The sequence below is a fragment of the Pavona decussata genome, unplaced genomic scaffold (assembly GCF_977016875.1).
Source record: "Pavona decussata unplaced genomic scaffold, jaPavDecu1.1 SCAFFOLD_164, whole genome shotgun sequence".
Lineage (NCBI taxonomy): Eukaryota > Metazoa > Cnidaria > Anthozoa > Scleractinia > Agariciidae > Pavona > Pavona decussata.
Window position 1 is genome coordinate 1748252 of NW_028145575.1, and position 26826 is coordinate 1775077.

Consider the following 26826-nt stretch of genomic DNA (forward strand, 5'->3'; position numbering starts at 1 on the left):
AAAAACAGTAAATTACAAAGAAATGTATGGCATTTTTTTCCAAATTGAAGCTTTATCTCTTAGAAAAAATACATGGTTACCCCCAGTTTTCTTTTTGGATACTAAAAGCACCTCAATTTCCGGTATAATCGGATCTCGGATCGTAACTTTCCGAAAATCGCTCTCTAAGGAAATTTCTGCTTTCCCCGCGCAAAAACATCCCTGTATTAGTTACAACCACCCATAGGAAACCCGAGTATCACGAGATGCGCAGACATCCATCATAATAAATCGCTGGTTGCCCCTGCTTTGAAGGATGAAGGTAGAGATTCAGTTCCTTTAGACAGAGAGGCTCCGCTGTATCAAATATGCTACCAAATACTTACCACATGCTTCCTAAAAATATAACACTCAACGACTAAAGAAAGGCACCGAGTTGCTCGAGACCTCCCCAAGGAGTCATGCTGCTAACAAACAAGGATCCTCACTTTCACAATTTTTACCAAGAGTTTTTATTCTATTAGAATGTATTATATTCCTTCTCTCTTAGCTATCTTACATATTTGCTATCACAGGTACACATCAGTTACGGTAAAACTGTCTTCAGTGCCTTAACCTACCTTACCAAAATAAAGATATTTTTTTAAGCAAATCCATTTCTTTCTCAGAAAATAACGTTTTTTGGAAATTCTATAATTCATCCTAATGTTTATTTATATTATGTATTTATCTTTGATATCTATCATTATACCACCAAAAAACATAGACATTATAAAAAAGAAAAACATAGAAAAATACATCGTCAAAAAGAGGACATTCAATACCCGAATTCTATCATATATACAGTACGTATTCTTTACAAATTTAAATCTGTAAATCTATGGATAAAGTACTTCTCCCTTCCCCACCCCTCAGGATGGTAAAAAACTAATCCAAGAAATGCCTGCAATAAATCATGAATAAATCATGAACTTAACTCGGGGGGACTAAACTGTATACAGTCAACTCCCTTTATTGCAGACACCCTCAGGACCGCGAGTTAGTGTCCTCGATAGCGAGAGTTCATGATGTTGGGAATTTATTTCAGTTAAACGTCTGTAATTTATTTTTGCCGGGGAGTTAGCTGTTGTCTGTATTATAAGGGTGTCTTCAAAAGCAAGGTGTCCAGAAGGCGAGATTTGACTATATCTGTTTTTCTGAATCAGTTACTAGTACATTTTACTTAACCCTTTAAGACCAAACAGGGATCAGCATCAAATTTCTCCTTGTAATGTCAATGCTTAATTAACCATTGAGGTCATGAGAATTAAGGACATAATCATCCAAGGTCAATCCAATTTTCTGGATATTTTAGTCACCCCCCTCCCCTGTTTTGTCAGATGAAGGGTATGACCAGTGCTTTCCAATCCAATGTGGATTTCCTGTCCCTATTTTGTTCATGTATTATGAATTTTGCAACCAGTAAAAAGATTCTGGGTCTGATTGTATTAACTACAAAAAATAACTCCTTTGGTGTGCAATTAATGGATGTATCATTATACAATTTTATAAACTTCTATGAAGCTCTTACCACTATGACCTTAAATGGGCCATGACACTTAACCTTTTACAAATGTCTCATATCTCTGTGGATAATATGTCACTGATTTTTCAATCTATTACACATGAATCTCCAGGACATTACAAAGTGACTGTTTCTACAAAGCCTTCGTTATAGTTCTCTGAAAAATGACTTCTTGATTGTTTGCGTTGGGAAAAGTAATACTCTACACAGGGGTCAATCAGAAAGTAACCTATTCCGCAGCCAAGAACAACAGCCAGAAACAACCAAACATTGTATGTCATGGCAATCAACATCAGGAAATACCCAATAAGGAACTGAAGCATGTACAGAAGAGTTGTCTTAAGGTGATTGGTCATCTTAAACCTGCCAAGAGAGAGAAAGGTTTTGTTCATTACATGAAGTAACTACTATACTCATCAAATAGTCCCTAATCTCAACTCTCACCACAAAGTTATTTAGATTGGGGTTCTTAAATATTTGATACATAGTTCTAGAGCACTCGCCTCCCATCAATGTGACTCAAGTTCAATTCCTGTACTCCGCGTCACATGTGAGTTGAGTTTGCTCTTGGTTCTCGTCCTTGCCCCAAGAGGTTTTTCCCTCTCCTCAAAAACCAACATTTCGAAATTCCAATTTGATTTGGAGAGTGTCTCTAATAAGTGTTCTAGTACGTCGTGAAATACAGTGATATTTAAATAAAGTGATTTATTAATTTTTATTTATTTACTTATTGATTGATAAGGTAATTTGTTCCCCATAAAGAGATTTGTTAGCTCTTTGTCAGAGTGAATCACAGGCACATCATTGAAGTGTCAGCATTTGCCTTCTTAACGATGGCCAAATTACCTTGCCAACTCCATAGATAAACCAAACAATCATTTCTCCTGGCCACTTGACAAAACACCACAGTTACTTTAGAAAATATAACCCCCACGTATCAAATTACAGTGCGATGCACCTAACTGTGGCCACCCAACAAACTTTTTTTACAAGTTAGCCAATCAGGATACAAGAATTTGATTAACGGTCATGCCTCCTTGCAGAGTCCAACAGGCAAGTGATGCAACAACAAATTACTTGAAAACATGCCGTTTATGAACAAGGAGGAAGATCTCCTGATTGGCTAACTTGTAAAAAAAGTTTGTTGGGTGGCCACGGTAAGGTGCATCACACTGTAATATCTTTTGGTTTTGTTTTCGGGAAAAATGACATGATGCAGTCATGAGTTCAAATTCTCACTATTCCAATCTAACAGAACATGTGGATGACTGAAAGACTGCTGTGCCGACCACTATTGCCTGTTCCAGAGCTCAAATGGAGAGTGGAGACAAGTTTTTAAATTTTCATTTAACCAGAAATTGGCATCCATCACAAGAAAGATCACATTAAAATTTGTCAGTTTACCAAGTTTGAGGTTCTGTTGTTAGATTGCAACCACGCAGAAGACTTTTGAAAATCGGAAAAATTAAAGACTGTATGGATTTGGGGGACACCTCAGAATTATAGACACATTTGTATGGAATTTGGGTGACATTTGACAGGTAAGAGCCTGGTAACTATGCAATGAAATGTAACCAACCTTGGTAAACCTACTAATTTTTATGTGATCTTTCTGATCGTACGACAAAATTTGAACAATGTGTAAACTAGGGTCCAGTTCCCTTCATGCAAGGGACTTTCATAAGGACTACATCTACCTGGGCTGATCTTCATGTTGTCGCCTTATCAGGGGCGTCGATTCGCTGTTTTTCTCACATGGTTTGCAACGATGGACTTTGTAGGATTTGAGACTCTCAAAGAGAATGGCAATAAAAATTACCGCAATGCAGGATCCAACCATTCCTGAAAATGGATTAAAACAGTGCCTTGTTCTCTAAAAGAATTCCTGCTAGATCTTCTCACCAACAACATCAACTACCGGTAAATATCATTAGAGTTAAATCAGAAACTGGAAGAAGTACGTTACGACGTAGGGGCCTTGTGATTTGGAATTTCATCAACAAGATTGTTAAAGCTCCCGACAGCGTCAATAGCTTTAAAGAAATTTTGAAAAAGCAATCAAAAGTCAATTGACTCTTTTTCTTTCACCAAGGAGACATGCAGGATTGTCAACAAAAAAGACAATTTCATGTATTTTTAATCATTTCTAATATCACTGTTGTCTCTAAATTCTTATTATGAGAAATAATTAATTGCTGTTTCTTTTTTTAGCTTTTTTTCATTACTTAGTTTTAAACCATATTAGGTCCACATCAGCCCTTTGGCTGCCCATATTTTTAAACCTACTCAATCAATATTTAGAATGTATGTGTAGTCTATCATGTTGTACGAACTTATGTATTTATTACTATTTAATTGAACGACTTGGTAGAATACTATGCTAAGTAATGAATATTATTTGCCTTTATAATTTAAACAGCTCCAAATAAGTCTCTAGTTTGGCACTGTGATTGATAAACATATAAGAATTATATTATATTTTTATTTTATTTTGTTGTTTCCAAATTAGGCTATTAACTCTCTACTTTATGGTTGTCCCAAATATCAGTTAAGAATGCTACAGTGTTCTCTTCTTAAAAGCTAAACAAAATAAATCAATCTTGCTTCACGCCTTCTTTTGTTTCTTTGTGATTTTAGCAAATTTAAAGTCATATGAAGGTGTCTGCAGAATAAGGCCCAAAGTGACTTTTGGTGTAGGGTGACAAAATTCTTCTTTTGTCTCACAAGTGAATACAAGGTAATTTGGAAGGAGAATCTAGCAACTTATCAGAAGTCAAGGGCTTTTTTCCAGGAACCCCTTCATGTGTTGTCACAGAATTCAAGCCTTAAATTCACAAAGTAAAAATGGAACTACATATTTCCTTACGTAAAATCTGGATTTAAAAGGCCAAATCATCACTTGCAGCCCTTTTCCAATGATCAGAGTCCTTTATTTGCTGAATAGGCACAAGGCAGTTAACATGTGCAATATAAGCACAAGGTGATATAGGGAGACATAGTGCAAAGTTTAATTTGGAAGATGCTGTGTGCTGTGTTGGCTGTGTTTCTGCTTGTGATTTCATTGTTAACATGGGTGATGCAATGATGCAAGTATAAGTGGAAGAATTAAAAGAGAGAACAAGAATTTCCTTTTCTTTTTCTATATATATGCTAATTGTTAAGTTCCAGAAAATGTCCATACCTTTACTCTCTGGAGATTCTTCTTGTCTTTGATACCCCACCACCACCCCCTTGAAATTCCCAATCCCTTAAGTGGGAGACTTAACAAATTGACTGAGTGCAGTATTTTTTATTATCTATACTCCTATAGACTCTGGCGAGTGGTTTCACTACAAATTTATAAGTTTTGAATATGTTATGGTGTCATTTTATGGTCTATAAGAGTATAGACCATAGAAAAATGCTGTCAATTTGTTTTTTACAATCACATGGAAAAACGTATGAGCAGAATTGGCTAACTGTTTTCCGCTTAGAAAGAACGTGTTACATCTGATGCTATTTTTATTATCTATACTCGTACAAGCCAATCAACCTGTGGGAAATCCCTTATGTTGGAGACAGGGGTATGGATATTTTCTAGAACTACACATTTTTGTGCTCGACGATCAATAAATCAATCAATCAATCAATCAATCAAAACCTCTATTAATTCAGACACAATAAGGATTAAAGCTAAAAGAAGTATTAAATGTATACTGTGCAACCTCTCTCACAACAGTTCGTGCAGCTTGTCTCGCAAATAGCAGTTCAAGAAAAGTTGTACAAAATATTCACACAATGTGTTAGGTATCATGCATACCTCACAACAGCCAAAATGGTTTACAAAACAAGTAATAAATAAGAAATGATGCATTATACTAGAAAGTGACACAGGCATACTCGGAAAACAGAAATCCGAGTGCTCCTATCAGGAGTTGAACCTAAGACCTTCCAATTACGAGTTCGGATGCTCCACCACTGAGCTACAGGAGGTTCATGGGACAAATATCCTGCACACTGCTAGGATTTGAGGAGTTTAATGGCCTTAGCTCCCTTTGCTCCTTTCTCGCAAAAGTGCAGACAAAAGTGCAGACAAAGTGCGGACAAAAGTGCATGTGGTCTTCAGTTCAATCAGAGAAAATTGCCCTGTGATTTTTTTTCCTGCTTGTTTATGCTTAGTTTAAAAAAAAAAAACATGCTAAAATATCAAGTCAAAACAGACACTTTGGAGTGAAAACAGAGTGAAGTTCTTCGATGAAATTGAAGAACACAAGAAAAAAATCTGGGCCTTATGAGCAAAACTAACATTCAACATAGACGGTTATAAATTCAGCTAGCCCGCCAATTAATACAAATATGGACACTCAAAAGTGCTGATCAAACATAACTTTACTGACCTCCAGCAGTTGAGACCGTCCATCCTTTAAACAGAATCCGATCTTTGGTTGAAGCAAAAAATGACATCTAAAGAAAAGAAAAAAAAAAGCTTAAACATAGAAAGGGTAGCTTAATATTATGAAATTATTTTTGTACCTTTTGGTCATTAAGAAATAATGTAATTTTGGTTCACTTACGGGACTGCCATCTATCAGGATAAAAATATTCCCAATTTTTCAGTAGCCACGTAGGATCTAGAAGTAGGCATCTTAACAAATGAGAATTTATTGAAAAGCAAATGGCCCAAATTTGAAGTAGCTGGTGTTTAGCCAGCTGTGAGGAATTAATGAGAACCCTCGACCACAAATCAATTTCACTAACCATACATAATGAATCGATTGGTTGTAAAGTTACAAAAGTCCCAGTTCATATATACAGTTGGAGAAGGAAGGGGGGGGGGGGGGTGCAAAACAAAAACCTTCCGTGGAGGAAGTATAGACATTTTCTGGAACTGCACATTATACATAACTATACAAGAAACGGAAAAAATTAAAACAGTGCAAAATTAATTTATATATATTACTTAATATATACATTTTACACATAGAAACAATACAAGATGACAAAGAATAATGGTGTATGGTGTATGCAAATGGCGGTCTTACTCTTCTCAGAAAATTTATGAACGCCGAGGGATGTCGTATATCTTTCTACAGCAGCAGCGAAATCGATAATGAAAAATGTTGCTGAAACCAGACAGTCAATCTGTCTGTTTACTCGCGGCACATGTACATCGTTATGTAAACGTGAATGACAACTAGAAAACGTGAAAAAAAATCGACAAATAAAAGTTAGTTGGATGATGACATGAACTTGCCTCGCGATTCGACCCTGACTCGATCTATTCTAGTAAACTTACAGAAAATAGCGGAACTCAGATGAGCTGAGGTAAAAGTACTGTAGCTTACAAAATCAAATTAGTATTTACGCAAAACATGAAACATATTATTTCTACTAAAGCTAAACTTACGTCCATCATTGGGTTATGATGGAATTTCTCTCTCCATTTTCTTTCGTCAACTGAAAAAGTACCAAATAATCCGACCTGTATCCTTTGGTCACGAGTTTTGGAGCAGTTTCGTCTGGAATACTGCCAGCAAGCGCTAATATACCAGGCGTTCTTCACCCAACGTCCTCTTTCCCAGTCCACCGACGGGATTGAGCAATGCCCCTCTCGCCCAATCACCACCCCACCCCCCACCCCCCTCCTCGCTCCCTAGAGTAAAGTTGATATAATAGGGATGTAAAAATTCTGAATAATAGCATGGATCCACGATAATAGACAGTTACGACAGCTTCAAAATCTGTAAATGTTTTGAACGTAGGCATCTTGACATCAGTAGGTTCAGGTGAGTGTACTCCTGGGGGAGGGGGAGGGTGGGGAGGTACCCCCTTTGTAAATGATATAGGTATGTGCGACTCTAGTACGGTTTATGAGCCCCTTTGAAATAAGGTACAGTTTTTAAGTAAACGTGCAAGGCAACAAAAAGCGACAGGTATGGATTCTAGAAATCAGGTTTGAAAATGAGTACGGTGGGAAGAGAACCAAGCCGCACACCACCATTAAAAATTCTCAGGAGTATCCCCCCCCCCCCAGGAGAGTTTACTCAGGAGTATCCCCCCAGGGGACTTTACTCCTGAGAGAAGGATATGAATGAATGAATGAATGAATGAATGAATGAATGAATGAATGAATGAATGAATGAATGAATGAATGAATGAATGAATGAATGAATGAATGAATGAATGAATGAATGAATGAATGAATGAATGAATGAATGAATGAATGAATGAATGAATGAATGAATTTATTTAAACACGGCCATCTCATCAGGACTTAATTAAAAACACTATTTCTATGTTAAACTAAAACTACTATCATGCATTTAAATTATTATCACAATACCTATTTAGACTAGGAGCCTGCTTTACATAAGTGCCGTGTAGATAGATTTTTGGAAGTGTTGTTTGCAGCCAGCCCTGAAGGCCCCAAGAGAATTTGCCTGCCGCAGCTCAATAGGAACGCTATTCCAAAGAACTGCACCAGAGTAGCTGAAACTATTTTTCATAAAGTTTGTATGGGGAAGAGGAATAGTAAGATTGTCGTTGGTGCCTCTCAAAGAGTAACTGGAGACATCGCTACGTTAGGTAAATTTAGAAAGAAGATAATTTGAAGCTAATCCATTGAGTGATTTATATACCATTGTAGTTTTATTAATTAGTCTTTGTTTATCCAGTTTTCTCCAGCCAAGTTTATCGATAAGAGAGTCGGTATTGGTGTCATAACTTGCCCTTAATAGAATGCGTGCCGCGCGATTTTGGAGTTTCTGAAGCTTAGTAGATAGTGTTTTGTTGCAGCAACCCCAAATCTCGCTACAGTAACCGAAATGTGGCTGCATTAAAGAGGAATACATATATTGAAGAGCATCAAATGAAACAAAAGCTCTAGAACGGTTTATCACACCAATGCCAGCAGCAATCTTTTTGCACAAATTGTTGACGTGAACATTCCAAGATAAATTTTGGTCAATGTAAACACCAAGGGATTTCAAGTGAGGGGGATCCAATCAACATAAACTCAGTTTTAGATGTATAAAGAGTAAGCTTATTTGCAGTAAGCCAATTGTTAACTCGAAAGAGGTCTTCATTTAGATTACTGTCAATGTTCGAAACTGTTTTAGCAGCAAATGTCAGTTGCGTATCATCAGCGTACATTCGTGGTTGAGAATTCAGTAAACAATTAGGCAAATCATTTACATAAATTAGGAATAGGAGCGGACCTAGTATTGTCCTCTGGAGATATTTGAGGTGAGATTGACTGACAGTTTGAGGTGAGATTGACTGACCCTGTGACTGACGTTTCGACATAATGTCTGCCGTCGGCAGATTGTCGAAACGTAACTCAAACTGTTCATGTCTCTGTAACAAAACACCCGCGCAAAGGTCGCGCTCCGAAATTTGTAGGCTTATTCATTGTGTACAAACCCGATTTGTTTCTTGGATGACGAAGATGCGTCGAGTATTACCGAAAGGACCCGAAAGTACACAGAAGCTGTCAGAAAGAACAAGAGGAATGTGCTCCCCTTCCACCCTCTCATAATCCTCTCGAGGGAGGAAGAGAGAGGACCCTGAGTACAGTCAATTCCCTTTATTGCGGACACCCTCAGGACCGCGAGTTAGTGTCCTTAATAGCGAGAGTCCGTAACAGCAAGAATTTATTTCAGTTAGAAGTCTGTAATTTATTTTTGCCGGGGATTTAGCTGCTGTCCGTATTACGGAGTGTCCGTAATAGCGAGGTGTCCGCAAGGCGAGAGTTGACTGTATGAGGTTGAGGAATGTACTGATGGATTCGCCACAATATCTCTGTTTCTTGTAGATCAACCACAAGATAAAAACAAAGGAAAGAAACTGACTGGAATATCAGAAATCAACTGGGAGCTATACAGTATGGCTCCTGCATAAATTAATGATAGATGTATTTTTTCAGTCAGTGATACAATCATGAAAACTCGCAAAAAGAAAATCCGAGTTCTTCCAGCAAGAGTCGAGCCTATGACCTTCCGAATACTTGTTCTAACACATGACAACTGAGCAACAAGATACTCGTGGAAGCTAGGCCATTAAAACTACGTTCGTGTGGTAAACATCCTGCATACTGCTAGCATTTGAATGCAGGTAAGTGGAATGTGAAGTACCCCGATTGCTTTTGTTGTTGATGTTGTTGTTGTTTTCAGTCAGCACAGACATACTCGCAACTGAAGAGAAAATCCAAGTTCTCCCAACAGGAGTCGAACCTATGGCTTTCCGATTACTAGTTCGAATGCTCTACCACTGAGCTACAGGAGTGTAACTGACTGAAAAAATATCAATGACATTCCTTTGGAGGCTATTGTCGCATAAGGCATGATAAACGCGTAACTCACTTTTTTCATCTTACGTACTTAAAATTTCACCCATTTCATATAATCAGATTTAGTCACCTGACAAAGTTCCACGAAAATCCGTCTTAAGTAATGGACCAGGTGTATCACAAAAACTATAACGCTTACTTCTTCTAACTATAAAAGGCTAACTTCTCCACGGAAAATTACAGCAGCTCGAGCTGTGAAGCGCCTTATTAACTGACTGATTTAGACGTACACCTTTCAAAAATTCTTTTTGCACTGGTCCCTGATAACCTGAAGCTGCATTGTTTTTTAGGGTTGGGAGCATTGTTCTGTTTTTTTCAACCAACCATGTAAGACGTTACAAATAGTACAGATCTCCTCGCATTCTATCAACTACTACCAAGTACAAGATAAAACAGCAAACCAATTAGAACTAAACTACAGTAGTAAGAATCAGAAATTAGGGAATGCACGCGTTTGATGATCTCGATCCTAGGCTCTCTCTCTTTTGCCAAGTTGGTGGTGATGTCATCCGCCCCTGCAAAATCTGCGGGGGATGCCAGATACGCGTCCCAAGATCCATTCATTCGTAGACTGTCCCGCACAATCACGACTCCAATCTGTATTAGGAGTGCTTCCTTTCTACCTCGAACGCAATGAAAACTGAGCACGTGTAGCTGGTGTTAAGCTCGGAAAAACGCATGAAAAGCAAGTTGCATACAAATGGCATTTTTGTTCGTTCTGTTTTGCTCACGAAAAAGCATCGTTTCAGTTGTGCTCTGATTGGTCTTACCACGGAATAAAAGCTTGTTAAACCAATCTTGGAAGGAAGGGGAGGGCAGGGGGACAATCATAGGACAATGCAACCGCAACACTAAACCAGAAGACGAGTGCACATTGATTACTTTACATTTCACCATGCACTATCCGCTCTACAATCTAATACACCGTACTGCTTCGTGGTCGTGCACTGGACTTTGCAAAGGATGATGTCAACAGACTCTCTGAAAACATGTTCACCACCTGTTCCGAGGATTCAGATGAATCCTCATCCGTGATATTTTTTGCAACCGATGCCTTTTCTAGTTTAGCTTTCTCTTGAAGACGGCTGAATTTTGAACCAATGATAGGCAGCAAAGGAGTTATAATAATTATTCCAGAGATGACACACAGTGCTCCGGAGATTTTACCTCCTGTTGAAAATATAACAAAGAACGGAATGTCATCAGTGCTAGCAAGAAAGGATGAGCTCTTGGTGCAGCAGGTGGTGCTAGGCAATATCAGTTTAAGATAAAAAATGTACATGCACTGAATGACAAAGTCGGCAGACTTCTCCTTTAGGCTGACGAATTGGAGGGGTAAGGGGAATTCCAGTCGGTCAGTCAATCACTCAGTCTGTCAATATGTATGTCAGTTTTCTTTTAGTCTCTTGGCCTTTCATTTTATCAGTCAGTAAGTCAGTCAGTCAGTCAATCAGTATATGTCTATCAGTCTGACTGTCTGTTTGTGAGTCTACCAATCAGTCCTTCAGTTTGTCAACCAGTCCGCCTGCAGTAACTAAGTTATTCAGTGCCAGGGACAGTAAGTCGGCTAGCGGATGGGTCAAGCAATCTATCGAAAAAAGTTTGAGTAAATGGTAGAGAAGTGCCAAAATATTTTCATTTGACAGGAGTGAGACACTGGTAACAAAGTCTTGCTCCACAGTCCACCCAGTTCCCACCAATAGTTCCTGTTCCTTGCAGGCTAGTCTAGTTCGGACGTTTACGTACAATCTTTCTGTCAATTAGTAAGTCAGTAATCAGTCATTCAATTAGTTAACTCAGAAGGCGGGTAGGTAGTAACAGTCAAACTGAGCCAGACAATAGTTCTTATGTTCTCTCATAATAGCTAGCGCTAATCAGTGAGCGACCACGTGCACCTATGATTTATATGCTTCTCTAGCATCTTCGCTGAGATTGCGAGTGATGCTCACTGTGTTTATTAAGTCGGAAAGCTACATACAGCAATCCGGCGTTCGACTGAACAGTTATCCAGCTCGCGGACAGACCCTTATCACTCGGCGGCCATGTTGAGTCTCGGGGGAAAAAAAAGCTCTGTTTTAGCACGACAAACCTCGGCCAGACGCGAATTCAGTGCGAGGCTTGCCGTGCAAAAACAAAGCTTTTTTTCTCCTGAGACTCAATATGCCCGCCGTGTGATAAAGGTCTATTCGCATCCCGCGTCATACATGAAAAAAGGCCGAAATAACCACGTGATCATGTTGTCGTGGCGTTTGCTGCTTGCCGCGCGCTTTCCGCTTCTAAGTGAAGATGGGTGGCTGATTGACTTGAGGAAACGTTAACTGGAATCTAACGTTTGCCGTTTGTTGTAAACCAAGTTAGGTGAAACCCACATAACAGAGCATGCGCACAAGCTACTGATAGTTAATTGAAGGGAACCAATCAGCAGGTGCGATTGCACATACCCCAGAACTGTAATTATAATATACCCACCTAAGGTATGAGGCACCATATCTCCGTATCCAACAGTAGTCATTGTCACCACGGCCCACCAGCATGCCTCAGGAATGCTCACGAAATCGGTGCCTTCATTTTCTTGCTCGAAGTAGTAGCCGCAACTAGCAAAAACAATGGTGGCTGTCAAAATTAAGGACGCAAGCGTTATAAAATCGCTGACGCATTCTCGTATCGTTTCGACAAATATCTGAATCGCTGAACTGTAACGGTAAATTTTCGCAAAGCGGAAAACCCTCATCAGACGCATCACACGCAGAACGTACGCGGATTGTATCGATGCAGGAGTTACAGAAATCGCGATAGTAATGTAAAACGGTAGCACAGCGAGCAGATCAAATATATTTAGAACGTTCAAGAAAAAGCGTAGTTTGTCAGGAGAAACTATGAAACGGACTAACAATTCCAACGTAAAACAAACAACGCAGAATGTCTCGACAATGAAGAGTTTTTGAAGTTTGCTGGGTAAACTGTCGTCTGCCTCTTTGTGATCGCTTTCGTATCCATTTTTGGAAGATATATTTACTTTCTTTAGTTTCTCGTTGTCATCTGTCACATTTCTCGAGGATGGCGACATATTTGCGTCACCAAACTCTGGAATAGTTTCGATGCAAAGCAAAATGACGGACAAAAGGATCAGTAACAGCACAAGCGCGTTTAAAATTCGCGCCACAAGGCTAGACCCGGGATTTTCAAAGAGCTCCCAAACCATTCTTTGGTACCGGTTGGTAGGAATACCTTTTCTCCTAGACGGTGTAAGTGGGTTCACTGAAATGGAATCTCTAGTTTGCAGAGAAAGGTAATCTGTGAGACCAAAAAAATGCATTTCTTTCATCAAAAGTTCATCGGGGATATGTTCAGGTCGAAGAAACTCCCCAGCGGTTTGATAAAAATGATACACGCTCTCAAACGCCATTCGGTTTCTGTCGAAGAAGAATTCGTCTTTTACCGCGTCGTAGAAATGCGCTCTTCGCCTTGATCGTGCTAGTAGGCTTCGCGGGAACTTAAGCAGTCTGCTGTGGGTCAGCTCGTACTTTTTTCCACTGACGTTTATTTTAATCCTCGCTGTGCTTTTCCCTGGAACAGCAATACAGCTTATTCGAGGGCCCGAGTTGGACGCAAAGCCACTTTTGTCTCTCAAACGGGGAGCGGTTGTGTCAGACCACGATCGTCTTCTTGTACCCGGTGACAGAAGTATGATACCTCCAGCAACAAGAGCCGTACGACAAATCCGTCAAAATCTTAAACTTAAACAGGTACACGCAACAGTGCACTCAGTAATCTTATAAAGGGACTGTCTCATTTCCATCTTCATCTTGTTTTCTTGTTTCATGGTATTTCTCTTGATGAACAAGCTTACAAACAAAACAAATGCGTCGAGAGATAATTGGGAACTTGGTAACGTAGACGACAACTCTCTATGACCTTTAGAACCCCGCACCAGATTGCATTGATTATTAGTAAATATCTTTTGTTTAATAAGTTTATTCAGGGAAGCACTATAAACAGACATCGCATGTTCTGCCTTTATCCCGGATAAACTCTGAACTGTTCCGTGTACACTTGTCTATAAATTTCTTTACTTTGGCAACAAAAGCGGAACAAACAGTGCCGGTCATCCAAATCATTTAACTTTAATTACCGGGAAAGTGTGAATATGGTTAAAGAACCAAATATTTGGCAGACCTGCGGCATTTCAATATGCTCGATGTTCAAGTGAGATAAGACCAGTCAAGTTTTGATCTTTCAAGTCTGCACAAACGATTTCAGTTTAAATACGTGGCGTTCTGTTAGTACTGAAGTATCTCTTCCAGTTTCAATTCATCCACCATGTCTCCTCCTTTGTCTTTTTCTCATATAACTTCAAATATTTAAAATAGCGGTAATGATTTATACCCAGATCCGTTGCGTGCTATTTTCGGTTACAATTGACAAGTTCGTATCTCGTTGCCGAGGTCGACAAGGCTATTGTACATCATGATGTATAAGTCTTGGCCAATTGACGCCATTGTTTCAGGAAAAGATCAATTCTGAATAAGATTAGCATAATTATCGACATCATATCAACAAGGAGCATTTGAACGGATAAGATCATCCTTTGGGATATCTCACTAGTCAACATCGTAAATAAACTTGCGTGTAAGTTTTGGTTCAATCTTTTTATTCCACCTGTATTTTAGAGCCACCTCACTGGTCCCAAACCGGACAAAGTCGGCGGGGGCTGATAAGTAAAGACCAGTCAATTGTGTTTGGAAGGCATGATCACCGCGACAAAATAAAAGTACCGTATCCTGTAGTAGGGGATCTAATCAGCAACAAATTATGGAATCTGTAGCAAAGGGCAAGACAGATTTCACCGTCAGGGAAAGTATATTTTTCCAATATTCCGCTCTTCTTCAGGGTATTTTTTTGAAACTGACCCTATGGCAACAGGTGTTACAATTTGCAATTAGATACCATAATAACATAGGCTAAAGATACAAAAACAAGAACGCTACAATTTAAAATTTGAAATGCAATTTGCCAATGGGCATAAGCAAAATAGCAAACGTTACATCGTTGTTTTCGTTTTCTAGCCTTGTGCATCGATCACTTTCGCGTGTATTTTTGTGTTATTTCCAACAGATGTCCAAGCTTTGTGCTGGTCCCAATCCCTCTCCCTAAGCCTAGATCCTGTGAGTTCTTGTGTCTGCAATATTTTCCCTTTTCAGTTTCAATTTTTCTTTTTTGCTGGCTCTTTTGGACTTTAGGCAGAAAACCTCGAGCCGAATACGGAATTTCAAAAACTCCCGAAGATTTTTCGGACACGAGAAGCATTGATTGGTTGTAGTTTTTCGTGCGATCAAACCCATCGGTGTTTCTGATAATAGGGAGCTTAAGCAGTGACGACAGTAACGGCAACGAAAACGTCACTTGGAAATATAACTTTATTTTATTTGTGCTACTTTGCGATTATTCCAAAATGCTCAACTTTTACAAAAAATGACGAACTATCCAGGAACCAAATTGGTAGGAGTGGCGTACAAGTTAACAAAGAAAATGAAAAATTCACCGCCGTGCGTTCACGTTCTCCACAAAACCTTAAATGTGGTCATTTCACGTTGTTGTTTTGCAGAGGACGACAAAGAAATGTACCAAAACGTGAAACGCACTTGCAGAGCGATTGTTTTTGCTCATTAAACTTATTGTTTTGGGGCGTTGTCGTTGTCGTTGCCGTCGTCGTCGTCGTCGCTCCGTAATATCTCTCGACTCATTTTAACCTCGTTCCCGGGTGATGGGAGGAAGAGAGAAGACCCTGGGAACGAGGTTAAATGTAGTAAGATATTAACTCTTGAATAGTGCAGGGTACGTACTTGCAGGGACCACTTGTCTACTGTACACGTTTCAGCTTTCTTTATTTATCAACCAATCACATCTCAACTTTTCATTTGTATCGTCATTAAATATTGCAACCTTTTATTTCCAATTTTTACTTAGCTTTTTGCCGCCCCTTAAGAAGGTTAGTATTGTCTAACCGAAATATTGGGCAATAAAATTATTTTAGCTGTCCAATCGGCCTTGCATTTAGTCACTGCTGACACCTCTCTGGCGGAGAGAATTAGAAGCGACAGCCGGAAATACGTCTGCGTTCGCAGGCTACCGGAAATGCGTCACCGTTCTTGATGAGAAAGGACTGGTGCTGAACCTTTTCTGATAAGGAAGTATATTTGCGTTCACCACCAAGTTTTGTATTCGTACAGGTTTTAGTTCGGTTCAGTTGTGTTCTAATTATTTTGATAGCGACATTTCGTATTCTGCAAAACTGTGTCAAAATGAGCCACGGAAACCACGGACATGGAAACCACGGACATGGAATGCCGATGCCTATGGGCAATGCAACGAATACTACAGCTTCACCAACTACGATGAACCACGGGGACCACGGCATGTCCGGCCATGGCATGATGGTAAGTTGGCTTTCGCCTTCTTGAAAACACAGTATACCGATTGTTACTAAACTTACTTTAAATTTGTATTCAAACAGTTCTTAAGGGTTTTTTAGAGAAATTTCGATCGCAGCCGGCCCTCATTGACAACTGATCAAGCTTGTAAATCGCCGTGACTCGGCAAGTTCTTGTTGTCTTGCAAATTGAAGCTGCGTCAAGCAGACAGATAAGTAAGTTTAAAATGTCCAGTAAGGTTTTTAACCTACACTCCTCTCCAAGCTTTAAATTATCATTGACGTTATTTAAAACTTGATTCTCATATAAGCTTAGGTACATTTTGGAAATTACAAATAGTAAGGCTTACTTGTCACCGTGTGGAGAGTTTTTTGCTTGACTAAATGGAACGTGATGGAGTTGTTATTGAGGTTAATGTTTATTTTCTTCTGGCTTTTGGATCGTCATAGGAACAGTTCCGTTTGTAGCTTGGACATTGCTTTTTGATTCCCCAGATGTGTAAATATTCTGATACCAGAAGTATCTCCTAAGTTGTATTTTTTTAGCTTACTTACAATCTATCTATGGTCGGTTCATCATCGTTGCAGAAGCGCTTAATAGTCGAACTACCCTGGGCCTGCTAGCTGTCAAAACATTCAAATTGAATTTCGAGATTTTTCTGAACCAATTCACTTGAAGACTACAGCAATTAAAAACAAAATACAGTTTCTTCAAAATAGCTTTCCATTAGAAGACGTTGTTGATCAGATTTCGCGATATTAGGCTTCTCGTTTAAAACACGAACAATTTCTATATATTGTACTAGACCGTATATTGTAGTCACCTATTTATCGTGTTCTTTTGTTCGATAATCATGGAATATTGTTCTGCGAGGTATTTTTTCTCAAGAAACCTGGACAGCTGTTCAAAGTACTCATCACGTGTGAGGCCTTTTTCCTGTTCTTACACAAAGCAAGCTGTGATTGAAATGTAAACATCTAACCACACATTTACAAGATATATCCATCTGACGTTATATGACGTGTTAGATGCCAGATCTGTTGTAGGTCTTAATTAATACTGGGACCTGTTTCAAACACAAGTTGAATAGTTAATAGCAGTCAACACAATGCTGTTCACAATACACTCCTAATATTGGCCCACTAATCTTACATGCATGCATATGCAAATTTAGGCAATTTAAAATTTGGTGACAAATAGATGACATCCAATAGAAACGGTCTTGCAGCTCAAATAATGTCACTTTGCATCTACATTGAAGGGTTTATGGCCTTTTGCCAGGGATATCTGTCATGGGAGAAAATTAAGTTGATTTTTGCAAAATAAAAGTTGTCTTTAAAATGTTCTCAAACTTTCTGTTGTTGTATTACAAGAAATGAAAAAACAAATAGGTCACTGTATCCTCAGGAGAGCTTTGATCCATTTAATTTATACCATAATCACTTGCAGTAATTGCTTTCAAAAATGAGTTTATTCCATCTGTTATTGCCATGTCTGGTGGCAACAGAAGTTACGTACATTGTAGATAAAGCAAAACTTAGAAAAACATTATACAGTCAACTCTCACCTGATGCGGACAACTCGCCATTGTGGACGCCCCAATAGTACAGACATGCAGGAGCTAAATCCCTGGGAAAAACAAATTATATGTATAGCTGTATGACTCAAATAAATTCCCACTATTACGGACTCTCGCTATTAAGCACACTAACTTGCGATCCCAAGGGTGTCCACAATAAAGGGAGTTGACTCTATGTAGAATGTATAAAGCATAATTATTGACAATAAAAGATACATGTAAATTTCTTGGGAGGGAAGCACAATATGAAGCAGTATAGACCCAAAACGTTTCTTGGTGCGAGTACTCAGTATTACTGTTTTATGCCTGCGAGTAGTGGGCAAGCTAGTATTTCTGGCGATAACTCATTTTTCTGTCATCAATTTTTTTCTAAAAACTTTCAACAAAAAGAAGATATCGGTTATGTTAAAATAACAATATAAAAACACAGGCCATGGTGCTCTTTTAGGAGAAATAATCATTTAATTAGTACTTGGGTGGGCTTAGCATGAAGGAAATCACACTATGTTTTCAATGTGTGCGTGCTGATCACGTGCTAATAACGTGAAAAATTATGTGCTGCAAGAGTGCACAATGCAATTTAATGGAATCACCTTAATTACAGCATTTTTGTGGAAAAAATAAAAATAATGTGTAGTCATATTTGTAATTTTCGGATGCATTTGTGAGATAATTAATTTCATTGACCAAAATGTGACATCTGAGATGATTTTAGTTAAAACCTATTTAGATGGAACAGCGTGCGTGAGGTTTGGCTTTTTCACTCGGTTATTTCGTGCGTCCTCTCAGCTATCCGGAAAGGGACTGCTACCAGTCTAAAGGCTCGTTTAAACAGTTTCAACATTTGCTTCAACATGCGATCAACACAGTCGTTGCAGCAATTGTTGGGAGTGTTTGAATAGATCGTTCAACGTTGTTGAAAGCGTAAAAAAATGTTGAAATCTTGTTGAAAGTGTGTTGAATCAAATTTAAATTGGTTTAAACTTCCATTCAACATCAATTCAATAATTTTCCTTTGTTCTTGAAAGTGTTGAATGGTGTTGAAACCGCTTGAACACTCTGTTCATTCAACATTTGCCCAACATCCGTTCAACTTTTGTTGAACAAATGTTGGTGAAATGTTGAAACCATTTAAACAGGCCTTAAAACATTGACTGACGAAAAGTCTGGCAATGGCCTAGAATGTAGCCTGTTCATCATTCTTCTTATAAACCCCTTAAAAAGGCCATACAAGTGTACTAACCCCAGAAAAGTCCCTGGTCACTAATTTCAAACACAAAATACACTGTAGGTCTTCACACTTTCCCATACCGGAGTTGAAACCAGGAATTGGCTGACCCATTTTCATGAGGTACAGGCAAGGGGAAACATGTTGTTTTGTTGTGAGGGCCAAACAAAGCCTAGCCTGCGAACGCAGACGTATTTCCGGCTGTCGAGATTCTCTCCGCCGAAATTATTTTATTAGTTATTTTTCGGCGGAGAGAATCTCGACAGCTGGAAATACGTCTGCGTTCGCAGGCTAAACAAAGCCTTAATGTCAGAAAAGTGTTCCTGTTCCCTACAGGGCTGTATGATAAGGTTTAAAATAACTCACAAATGCATCAGGAAATTAAAAAAAAGACTACATATTATTTCTCTACATGTAGCTCAGAGCTACATCCCTTGTTTTAAGGAGTATCAGAAAATTTCAAGTTTTAAAGAAACTATAATAATTTGACTTTGAATCTCCAAGTGAGCTCTGTTTTTCCAAGTGAGTCCTGTAGTTTGACCTCTGTTTACTTCATTTCTGATGTGGCAGATTTTGCAACAAACAGGGCTACTTCTTTTTAATTTAATTTATGCATATCTGCCCTAATCTTAAACAGGTCTTTTAAAGCTTAGTATTTGATAGCATGTAAACAAACTGCCTTGAGGTCATTTTACTTTCTTAACGCCTCATCCATGTTATTGCTTGAAAAATAATGATTGTAACTATATGGGTTACCTTTTTTATCATCTTGTGTTTCATTTTTTTTGGTGTGTGGACTTATTGTAGGAGAACATTGGCTCTTACGGGCCCCAACAATGTGGCAGGGAGGAGGTGGTGTAAGGGGAGGGGTCTGTTTAACATGAAATCAAGTGAGAGGGTTGTATGAGTGGCCCGGGGGGGGTACTCCCCTATATGGGCTATACAGGGACATGCCGCTGGATAGGGTATGGTTTTTGGCCTCTCTGCCCTGAACAGGGTATATAATTTCAAGTGAGTCTGTCCTGGACCCGTCCTAGATAGGGTATGGTTGCAAGATTGTCGTCAAGTATTTGGCAATCCGAAATCAGACACGTTAGTCTGCATTTATTTTAGTGAACAATGCTTTACGTCAATTGAGTTTCCACTTAAGGTTCACCGCTGTTAATGCCAACTTTGGGGATTTTTCGCCATCACTTCTGGGAAGTGTATTATTTAATCTGTTGTGATTGGTATTCGCGTTGCAATGCGTGGAACATCACGTCCGGTAAGTGACAGTGGGCCTTCAAATGTTATTACTATTGCCAATAAACGCTTGGGTAACACAAGAGCTAGTTGTTGTCCTTTGTCTTAAATAGGGTCTTAAAATAGAGGACATTGTCCTACACAGGGTAAGTATCAAAGGTTATTTCTGTCCTAAACAGGGTCAGGGTTTCAAACCCCCAGCGGCACCCCTATACCCAAACATGGGTCAAGTGCCCCTCCCCCCCCCCCCCCCCCCGGGTGAGTGGTCAGGCCTCAGGACAGAAAAATATCGCATCCCGTTTTGGAGAATATACTTGTTCATGGAATTATGCAAAAACATTTTCTTACTTAAAAAGCAAGACTTAGCAAGACAGCATATTTATTGATTTTTTGGGTTTTGAGTATGGTAAACCCCCCCCCCCACCCCCCCCCCCAAAAAAAAAAAAACCTTCACCCCTCTTCCCTTCATCCTGGCTATGTTCCATGCATTCTTAAGTACACTCTGTATGAACAATTTTATTAGAATAAGTATTGTTGAGTCAGTTCCAAACATTTTGACATTTTGTTGAACTGTGGGTGTTTTAATTCAAGGTCAAGGTAGCGACAATTTAGAACTTGGATACAAAATGATGCCAAAAAAGGTTGTACCCTAATACATCATTCCGGGAGTGTTAAATAATATATTTGACATTTTTGGCAAAGCTGGAAAATAAATGTAGATGTATTTTGCCAGCCACTGTTTTCAACAAACTTTTGATCAGAAATATGAAAGGCTGTTGTAGGTTTCTTGTTATTTGGTTGTAACAGGCCAATTTATGGTACTTAAAATATCAAGGTCTTCTTTAAACTCAGGTGTAAAATATTTATGTTCAATAGGTAGGTAAATAAGTTACCTGTCAACAAGATTAATTACTTGCTGATAATTATTCATATGTGAAGCAATTAACGCCTTGCTGATATTGGCATTTCGTGAACTACCTGAGCACAACTTGTATGTGCCAGTACTAGCTAAAGCTCACTTCGTTTCCCTATCATGCCAATGGCTAAGGTAGATTATTTTATTTCATCATTTACTTCGTCTGTAATATTTACTCCTGCACTTCTTTACCACAAAATGCTATATCACATTTAATTAATTTAAGAGTAGAAGTAGAAGCTTCTACAACGGGTACTGGGTTACCCTCTGGCCATGTTGAAGCCACTAAGACTCGTCGTGCAACTTTACCTTATGTGAAGTACATAGAATCATACCCTCATGTGTACTCCATTTCTTTCAAGCTCTAGCCAATGCCTCATGCTTCTACTTACATGTTACAAAGTACACTACATGTAATTTAGCGCATGATACTCAGAGTTTCAGAAGGAATGGCAGTGTTTTTATAATTGTTTTTGGTGGTGCCAGTTGTAAGCACTCATGCAGCTAATTTTTAAAAATTTCAATTTGGGTACAATGTATGTTGTGGTTGAAAATTTTTCAAATTTTATTTCTCTTTGTCTCAGATTTAATGTTAATGAATACTGTACAAAGGAAAATAAAAGTTTAACTGATTTGAAAAATTTAAACCACAACGGATATACCAAAGATAGTTAAAAGCTCTCTCACTGTGGTCTCAAATCTGAGCCAAAGCGCAATAACTGGTATCAGATTATTATTGAATGCTACCTGCATGTGAATACATGCAACCTTGTGTTCAATGCATGATGTTTTACAGGTATTTTTGATTAGTTTAATTTTATTGTTTTAGATGAGGTTCAAAATAGTTTTAGTTCCCTTGAAGGTTTTTAAAATCATCTTTTGCAGCTAAATTGAATTATTGTGACTTCTAATTTCCTATAAAAATTGTGCACCACTTTCTAAGATCATAACCAACATAATGTCAACATTTATGTTGCTACATTTACATTTGTACTTTGCTCAAGATTACGTGTCTTTACTTTTAATTCTTTTTTGGGGTTATGTTGTACAGTGCATTACCTAGTTGTCAGAGCAACTTCAAATTTCAGTTGAAATTAGGGATACAGTACTTCTAATTAGACATGAATTTCTAACAGTTTCCTCCGGAGAACTTCAAAATAAATTTTAAAGATGCCGAGGAGGTTATGAAATAAATCTGAAAATTACAATTCTGAGCTTGAAAGGACCTTATATCGGTTACACATGCCACCATCTCCAGTATTGTGTAAAGGAACATATTAATCATATTGAAAGTGAAAAGCGTTTCAAGGACGGACTTAATTAAAAAGGGTGAACCTTCATGAGAACCTTAGAATCCTCAAGAAATGTAGAGGGAAGCTTGAGTCTTTAGTTTTGAAATGCTTATGATAAGAAAGAAAACAGTGAGTTGACTCGGTGTAAAAGGCTTTCTTTAATTGTCTTTTTTCTTCTCTTCTCATGCTTGAATTTAATTTACATGTTATGTACCTGGCGCACTTCCATTTCTCTATGTACATGTATGTAATTGCCACCTGTGTTAATTTCTTTACATTTGGCAGTGATGACATTAAGTCGTCGAAACGTCATCACTCATGTAACATTTTTGTTGTTAATTTTCCTTTTCGAATAATCTTAACACAGAAAAAGAATGTTTTCATCTTTTGTTTTCATTGTAAATTGTAGCTTGTACCCCATTAAGATCAATTGTTAGGCTACTGTAAAATTTTGAATTTAAGGTTGTGCACAAGTAAGCTTCCCAAATCACAGATGCAAACACCCTTGTGATAACATGCCCTCCTGAATATGAGCCCACAGACTGATAGGGTTAGCTCTTTTAAGTTGTCACTGGCTGAACATCAAGTTAGTGTACTGTTCCAAGCTGTTTTTATTGTAAAGTCGAACCCATTGTAAAATGGGTTATCCCTAAAACTACCCCCTTCCCTCCCCCTGAAAATAAGCCCGGTGTTTTTATTTTGAAAATTTCCCAGTTTGTAAACATACCAGTAACGTCACATTGTGTTGTTACACTTTTTGGCCACACTGACCAAATCAAGTTTCTTGTCATAGAGAAGAAAAGTGCAAACACTTGACAGAAGTGGTTTTGTGATGGCTTTGTTGTCCAAAGAAAATTGCATGTAATACTGAATGCTATCTTTAGTGGAGTGAGTGCTTGGGCTTTGTATTTAGTATATGTATCTTCAGTTTACTGTGGTACCGCACTAGCAAACACCTGCATAAAAGAATAAGTGGATTAAACACCTCCAGGCTGAAATTCGTCATTTTAGACACCTGTTATGTTTAAGAACCTTACAATAAATGTGTGCAGACTTATTCAGGCTGACCTTGAAAAAAGTTACTGTATTTCCTTTCAGATGTACTTCCAATTTAGCAAGAAAGCAGTTATTTTGTTTGAAGACTGGTCTGTGGATACTGTAGAAGGTAACAACTTTAACACCATTACCCACTGTGCTTATGTTATATGACGTTTTGAGTGACCTGGTAATAATGCCAAGAATTCCTCTCCCCTGGGTGTCGAGTCATGTATAAAAGTGATAGGGGTAGAAGTTTGAAAATTTTCCAAGAAACCTCAAAGAGGACACTAATATTTTGTGGGCATGGCTTGAGTTCAAAATAATCCTCTCCCACTCAACCCTGGCCAGAGTTACATGTTACTACTCTAGTAACGATTGTTTGGTTTTATTAAACTGAGGTGAAAACAAAAGGTACTGTGGCCAAAATTTCAAATTTTGCTCTTCATACTCTTATATACATAGCATACACTTTATTTATACATGGAGTCTAACTTTTTACAGTTAAGGCATTCTTTTTTGTATATGTGAACAGCTAAGTTCCGTGTTGAAAAACTAAGAGATAAAACTTAAGGATGCTAAGCATCAACAATAAGAATACAGTACATGTCTTCGGAAAATGTCAAATTCATAATTCCTTTAGAAAATGTTGCCTCAAGATCGCCTTGCTTTTTGTGGGGTTTGTTTGATGTAAAAAAAAACCCCATGATTGTGGGTAAGATTCCTGTTTCTATCACAAAATGAAGCATGAATTAAAGCAGTGGGGGAAACAATCAACTGAAGGCAATTTTTGCTAAAGGAATTGAAGGCCACATTTAAAATATCTGGCGAATCTGAGCTAAAATAATAAAAAGTGATCTAAAAAGCACCATAGGTTGGTTTATTATGTTCCAACCCTTCCAATAGTCTTTGAAGTCTCTTGATAGAAGACATGTAGGCTGATTTCGTTTAATTGGTACAACTTTCTGCAGCTAGATGATGTAATTTTTTTGTTTCCAAAGTAGCTGACTGTTGACCAAGTCAATTTGGAATATATTTGAAAAGTGAAAAACCAGTGCTTGTTACTAATATGTTAATGAACAGAATACAAAGACAGAGACAGTCAATAGGACACAGAGGGAACTTATGCATAGGTGAAACTTACCTCAAAGTTTTGTTTTCTGCAGGCATAGTTGCCTCCTGCATTGGGATCTTCATCTTAGCTGCACTTTATGAAGGTCTTAAGGTCCTACGTGAAATTTTGAAGAGGAGGTACAGCTATGTGGTTAGTGTGGATTTGTCAGAAACCAAGACATATGGTACTGGCCCAGGGCAGACTACTGTTATCACAGAATCAAAAGGACACTTACCAAGGTTAGATTATTGTGTTGTGACTCAATTAAAATTAAGGAACAGCTCACTATTTCCAACCTTTTGGGGATTACTACATTACAGACTACAGGTACAGTACATAAGTGATCGCAACTTACATGTATAATGTAAAGGTAAAACTTGAGATAATATCACATTATAGTATTTCAACTCTAGTTTATTACAGAAAAACTCAGGCAAAATTTTCAGGTTGGCCCTGTAACACCAATTTTTCAGTAGATGGTATGAGCTGATGTTCCACAATTTACCGTTACCTTTTTTTTTTACTTGAATTTACTTGACTCTGGTGATGACCTCTACCCAGGTTGTCAAAATGTCAGTCAATGTCACCTCAAACAGTCCTTCTCAGGACTATATTCACCCAGATGATCATAATAATATTTAGGTACATGTACTTAAGAAATGTTAATTTCTAGAATGATGCTGGGTGACAGATTGAAAAACCAACCAAAACCTGGACGCATTTGTATTATTTTGTTTGTTAAACCAATCAAATTGTTATTTCCAGCTTTTTTGTTGTTTTGGTTTTGTTTGCCACACATACAGCATTTCAAGACCAATTATTGAAAATCACTTTAACTGGTGAATCATGTTTGAGCAACCCGGGTCTGCATGCACACTAGGAGGTTACGAGTTATATGTATAACCCAAATGTCAATTTGTTTTCAGGTCACGACTGTGCAACTGGCATCACTTTCTACAAACCTTTCTTCACATTGTTCAGGTCACAGTCAGTTACTTCCTCATGCTGATCTTTATGACATACAATGTGTGGCTATGTCTCGCTGTAGCTCTGGGCGCTGGCTTTGGCTATTTTGTCTTTGGATGGAAGTTAAATAAGGTCATTGACATCTATGAACACTGCCATTGATTGGCAGAACCTTCAGCTTAAGTATCCAGGCAAACGTGATTTTTTACCATTGTAATGTTTCATATTTATATTACAGTGCAAATCAAAAACACAGCATGAAAACTGGTGTTGCATAATAAACCATTTATAACATTAGTTATCAATGTGGCTTGCTAATTATTTTGTTTGCCAACAGATCGCATTTTTGTCAGGTTGATCCAAGCATAGTAGATAGTAGACATGTTTCCCAATAATATTTCATATTATTGTAATACTTAGTCTACCTTCATCTAGTTCGTTATAATTAGGGCACTCTCTATGACACTGATGTGTTCATGATTTTTGGATTTGCACTGTTTACCAAAATGAGTATATGCAACTTGATTTGACGAGTACACGTGCATATGTAGTTGGAAAAAAAAAATGTCGTTGTTGTTTTGTTATTGTTTTGTTGTTGTTGTTGAGTGGGTGGGGGGGGGGGGGTTTACAGGTCTGATCATCGTGCTTGTCTAAGGAAACTAAGAAGGAGAAATTCGTATCAGCCATGTTTTATCTTTTTGAGATATAAGAATGGGGTATGATATTTTGTTGTATGTATGTGAAAGGGGCACCATTTTAGTAAAAGTAATTAGTATGTAGCTAAGGAAAAGGGTTTGAACCTCTGGACAGAGTCTCCACACACATGAGGCAAGAGACTGGATTTACTCCACAATCACTCCAGTAAGTACATAGCAAACATTTGTCAAAAATTCAAGCCAGTTACATGATCTTGAAAAGGCAAAAATACAAACTTTTGTTATGTACCAAAATTTGCAATAAGCACCTAGAGCACTTTCTCGAGGATGTATGGCATTTTACTCGCACTGTTGCAAAAGATGCCTCACACATTTTAATTTTTTTTTTTAATGCAATGGTTATTTGGATTTTCCTTTGCAACTTAAAAGGAGCATTCTTTGAAAATTGTCTTGGGAATGTGTTTACTCATGACAGACAATTTCTTTAATAATAATATC

The 26826-nt window shown here is 38.2% G+C and overlaps 3 protein-coding genes and 1 long non-coding RNA gene across 4 annotated transcripts; 1 reads left to right on the forward strand and 3 right to left on the reverse strand.

The window, feature by feature from the left end:
- Nucleotides 1–467: 467 nt before the first annotated feature.
- Nucleotides 468–7040, reverse strand: LOC146464438 (protein SLC31A2-like). Its single transcript, XM_085129916.1, has 4 exons — nucleotides 6930–7040; nucleotides 5920–5986; nucleotides 3241–3385; nucleotides 468–1906 (listed from the first exon to the last, which is right to left on the reverse strand). The coding sequence occupies exons 1-4, from the start codon at nucleotides 6936–6938 to the stop codon at nucleotides 1660–1662; spliced, it is 468 nt and encodes a 155-aa protein (XP_084986042.1). The 5' UTR covers nucleotides 6939–7040; the 3' UTR covers nucleotides 468–1659.
- Nucleotides 7041–9080: 2040 nt separating this feature from the next.
- LOC146464439 (potassium voltage-gated channel subfamily A member 6-like) lies at nucleotides 9081–13581 on the reverse strand (the record flags this gene model as incomplete). Its single annotated transcript, XM_085129868.1, has 2 exons — nucleotides 9081–11039; nucleotides 12339–13581. Coding segments are annotated over 2 exons (1497 nt in total), but the record flags the coding sequence as incomplete, so codon positions are not given.
- A 2459-nt stretch (nucleotides 13582–16040) lies between these two features.
- LOC146464440 (high affinity copper uptake protein 1-like) lies at nucleotides 16041–25998 on the forward strand. Its single transcript, XM_085129913.1, has 4 exons — nucleotides 16041–16306; nucleotides 23656–23722; nucleotides 24759–24945; nucleotides 25633–25998. The coding sequence occupies exons 1-4, from the start codon at nucleotides 16172–16174 to the stop codon at nucleotides 25832–25834; spliced, it is 591 nt and encodes a 196-aa protein (XP_084986039.1). The 5' UTR covers nucleotides 16041–16171; the 3' UTR covers nucleotides 25835–25998.
- On the reverse strand, nucleotides 20929–23649 carry LOC146464441 (uncharacterized). Its single transcript, XR_014868515.1, has 2 exons — nucleotides 23097–23649; nucleotides 20929–23061 (listed from the first exon to the last, which is right to left on the reverse strand). It is a non-coding gene; the product is annotated as an uncharacterized LOC146464441 (long non-coding RNA).
- Nucleotides 25999–26826: the final 828 nt, after the last annotated feature.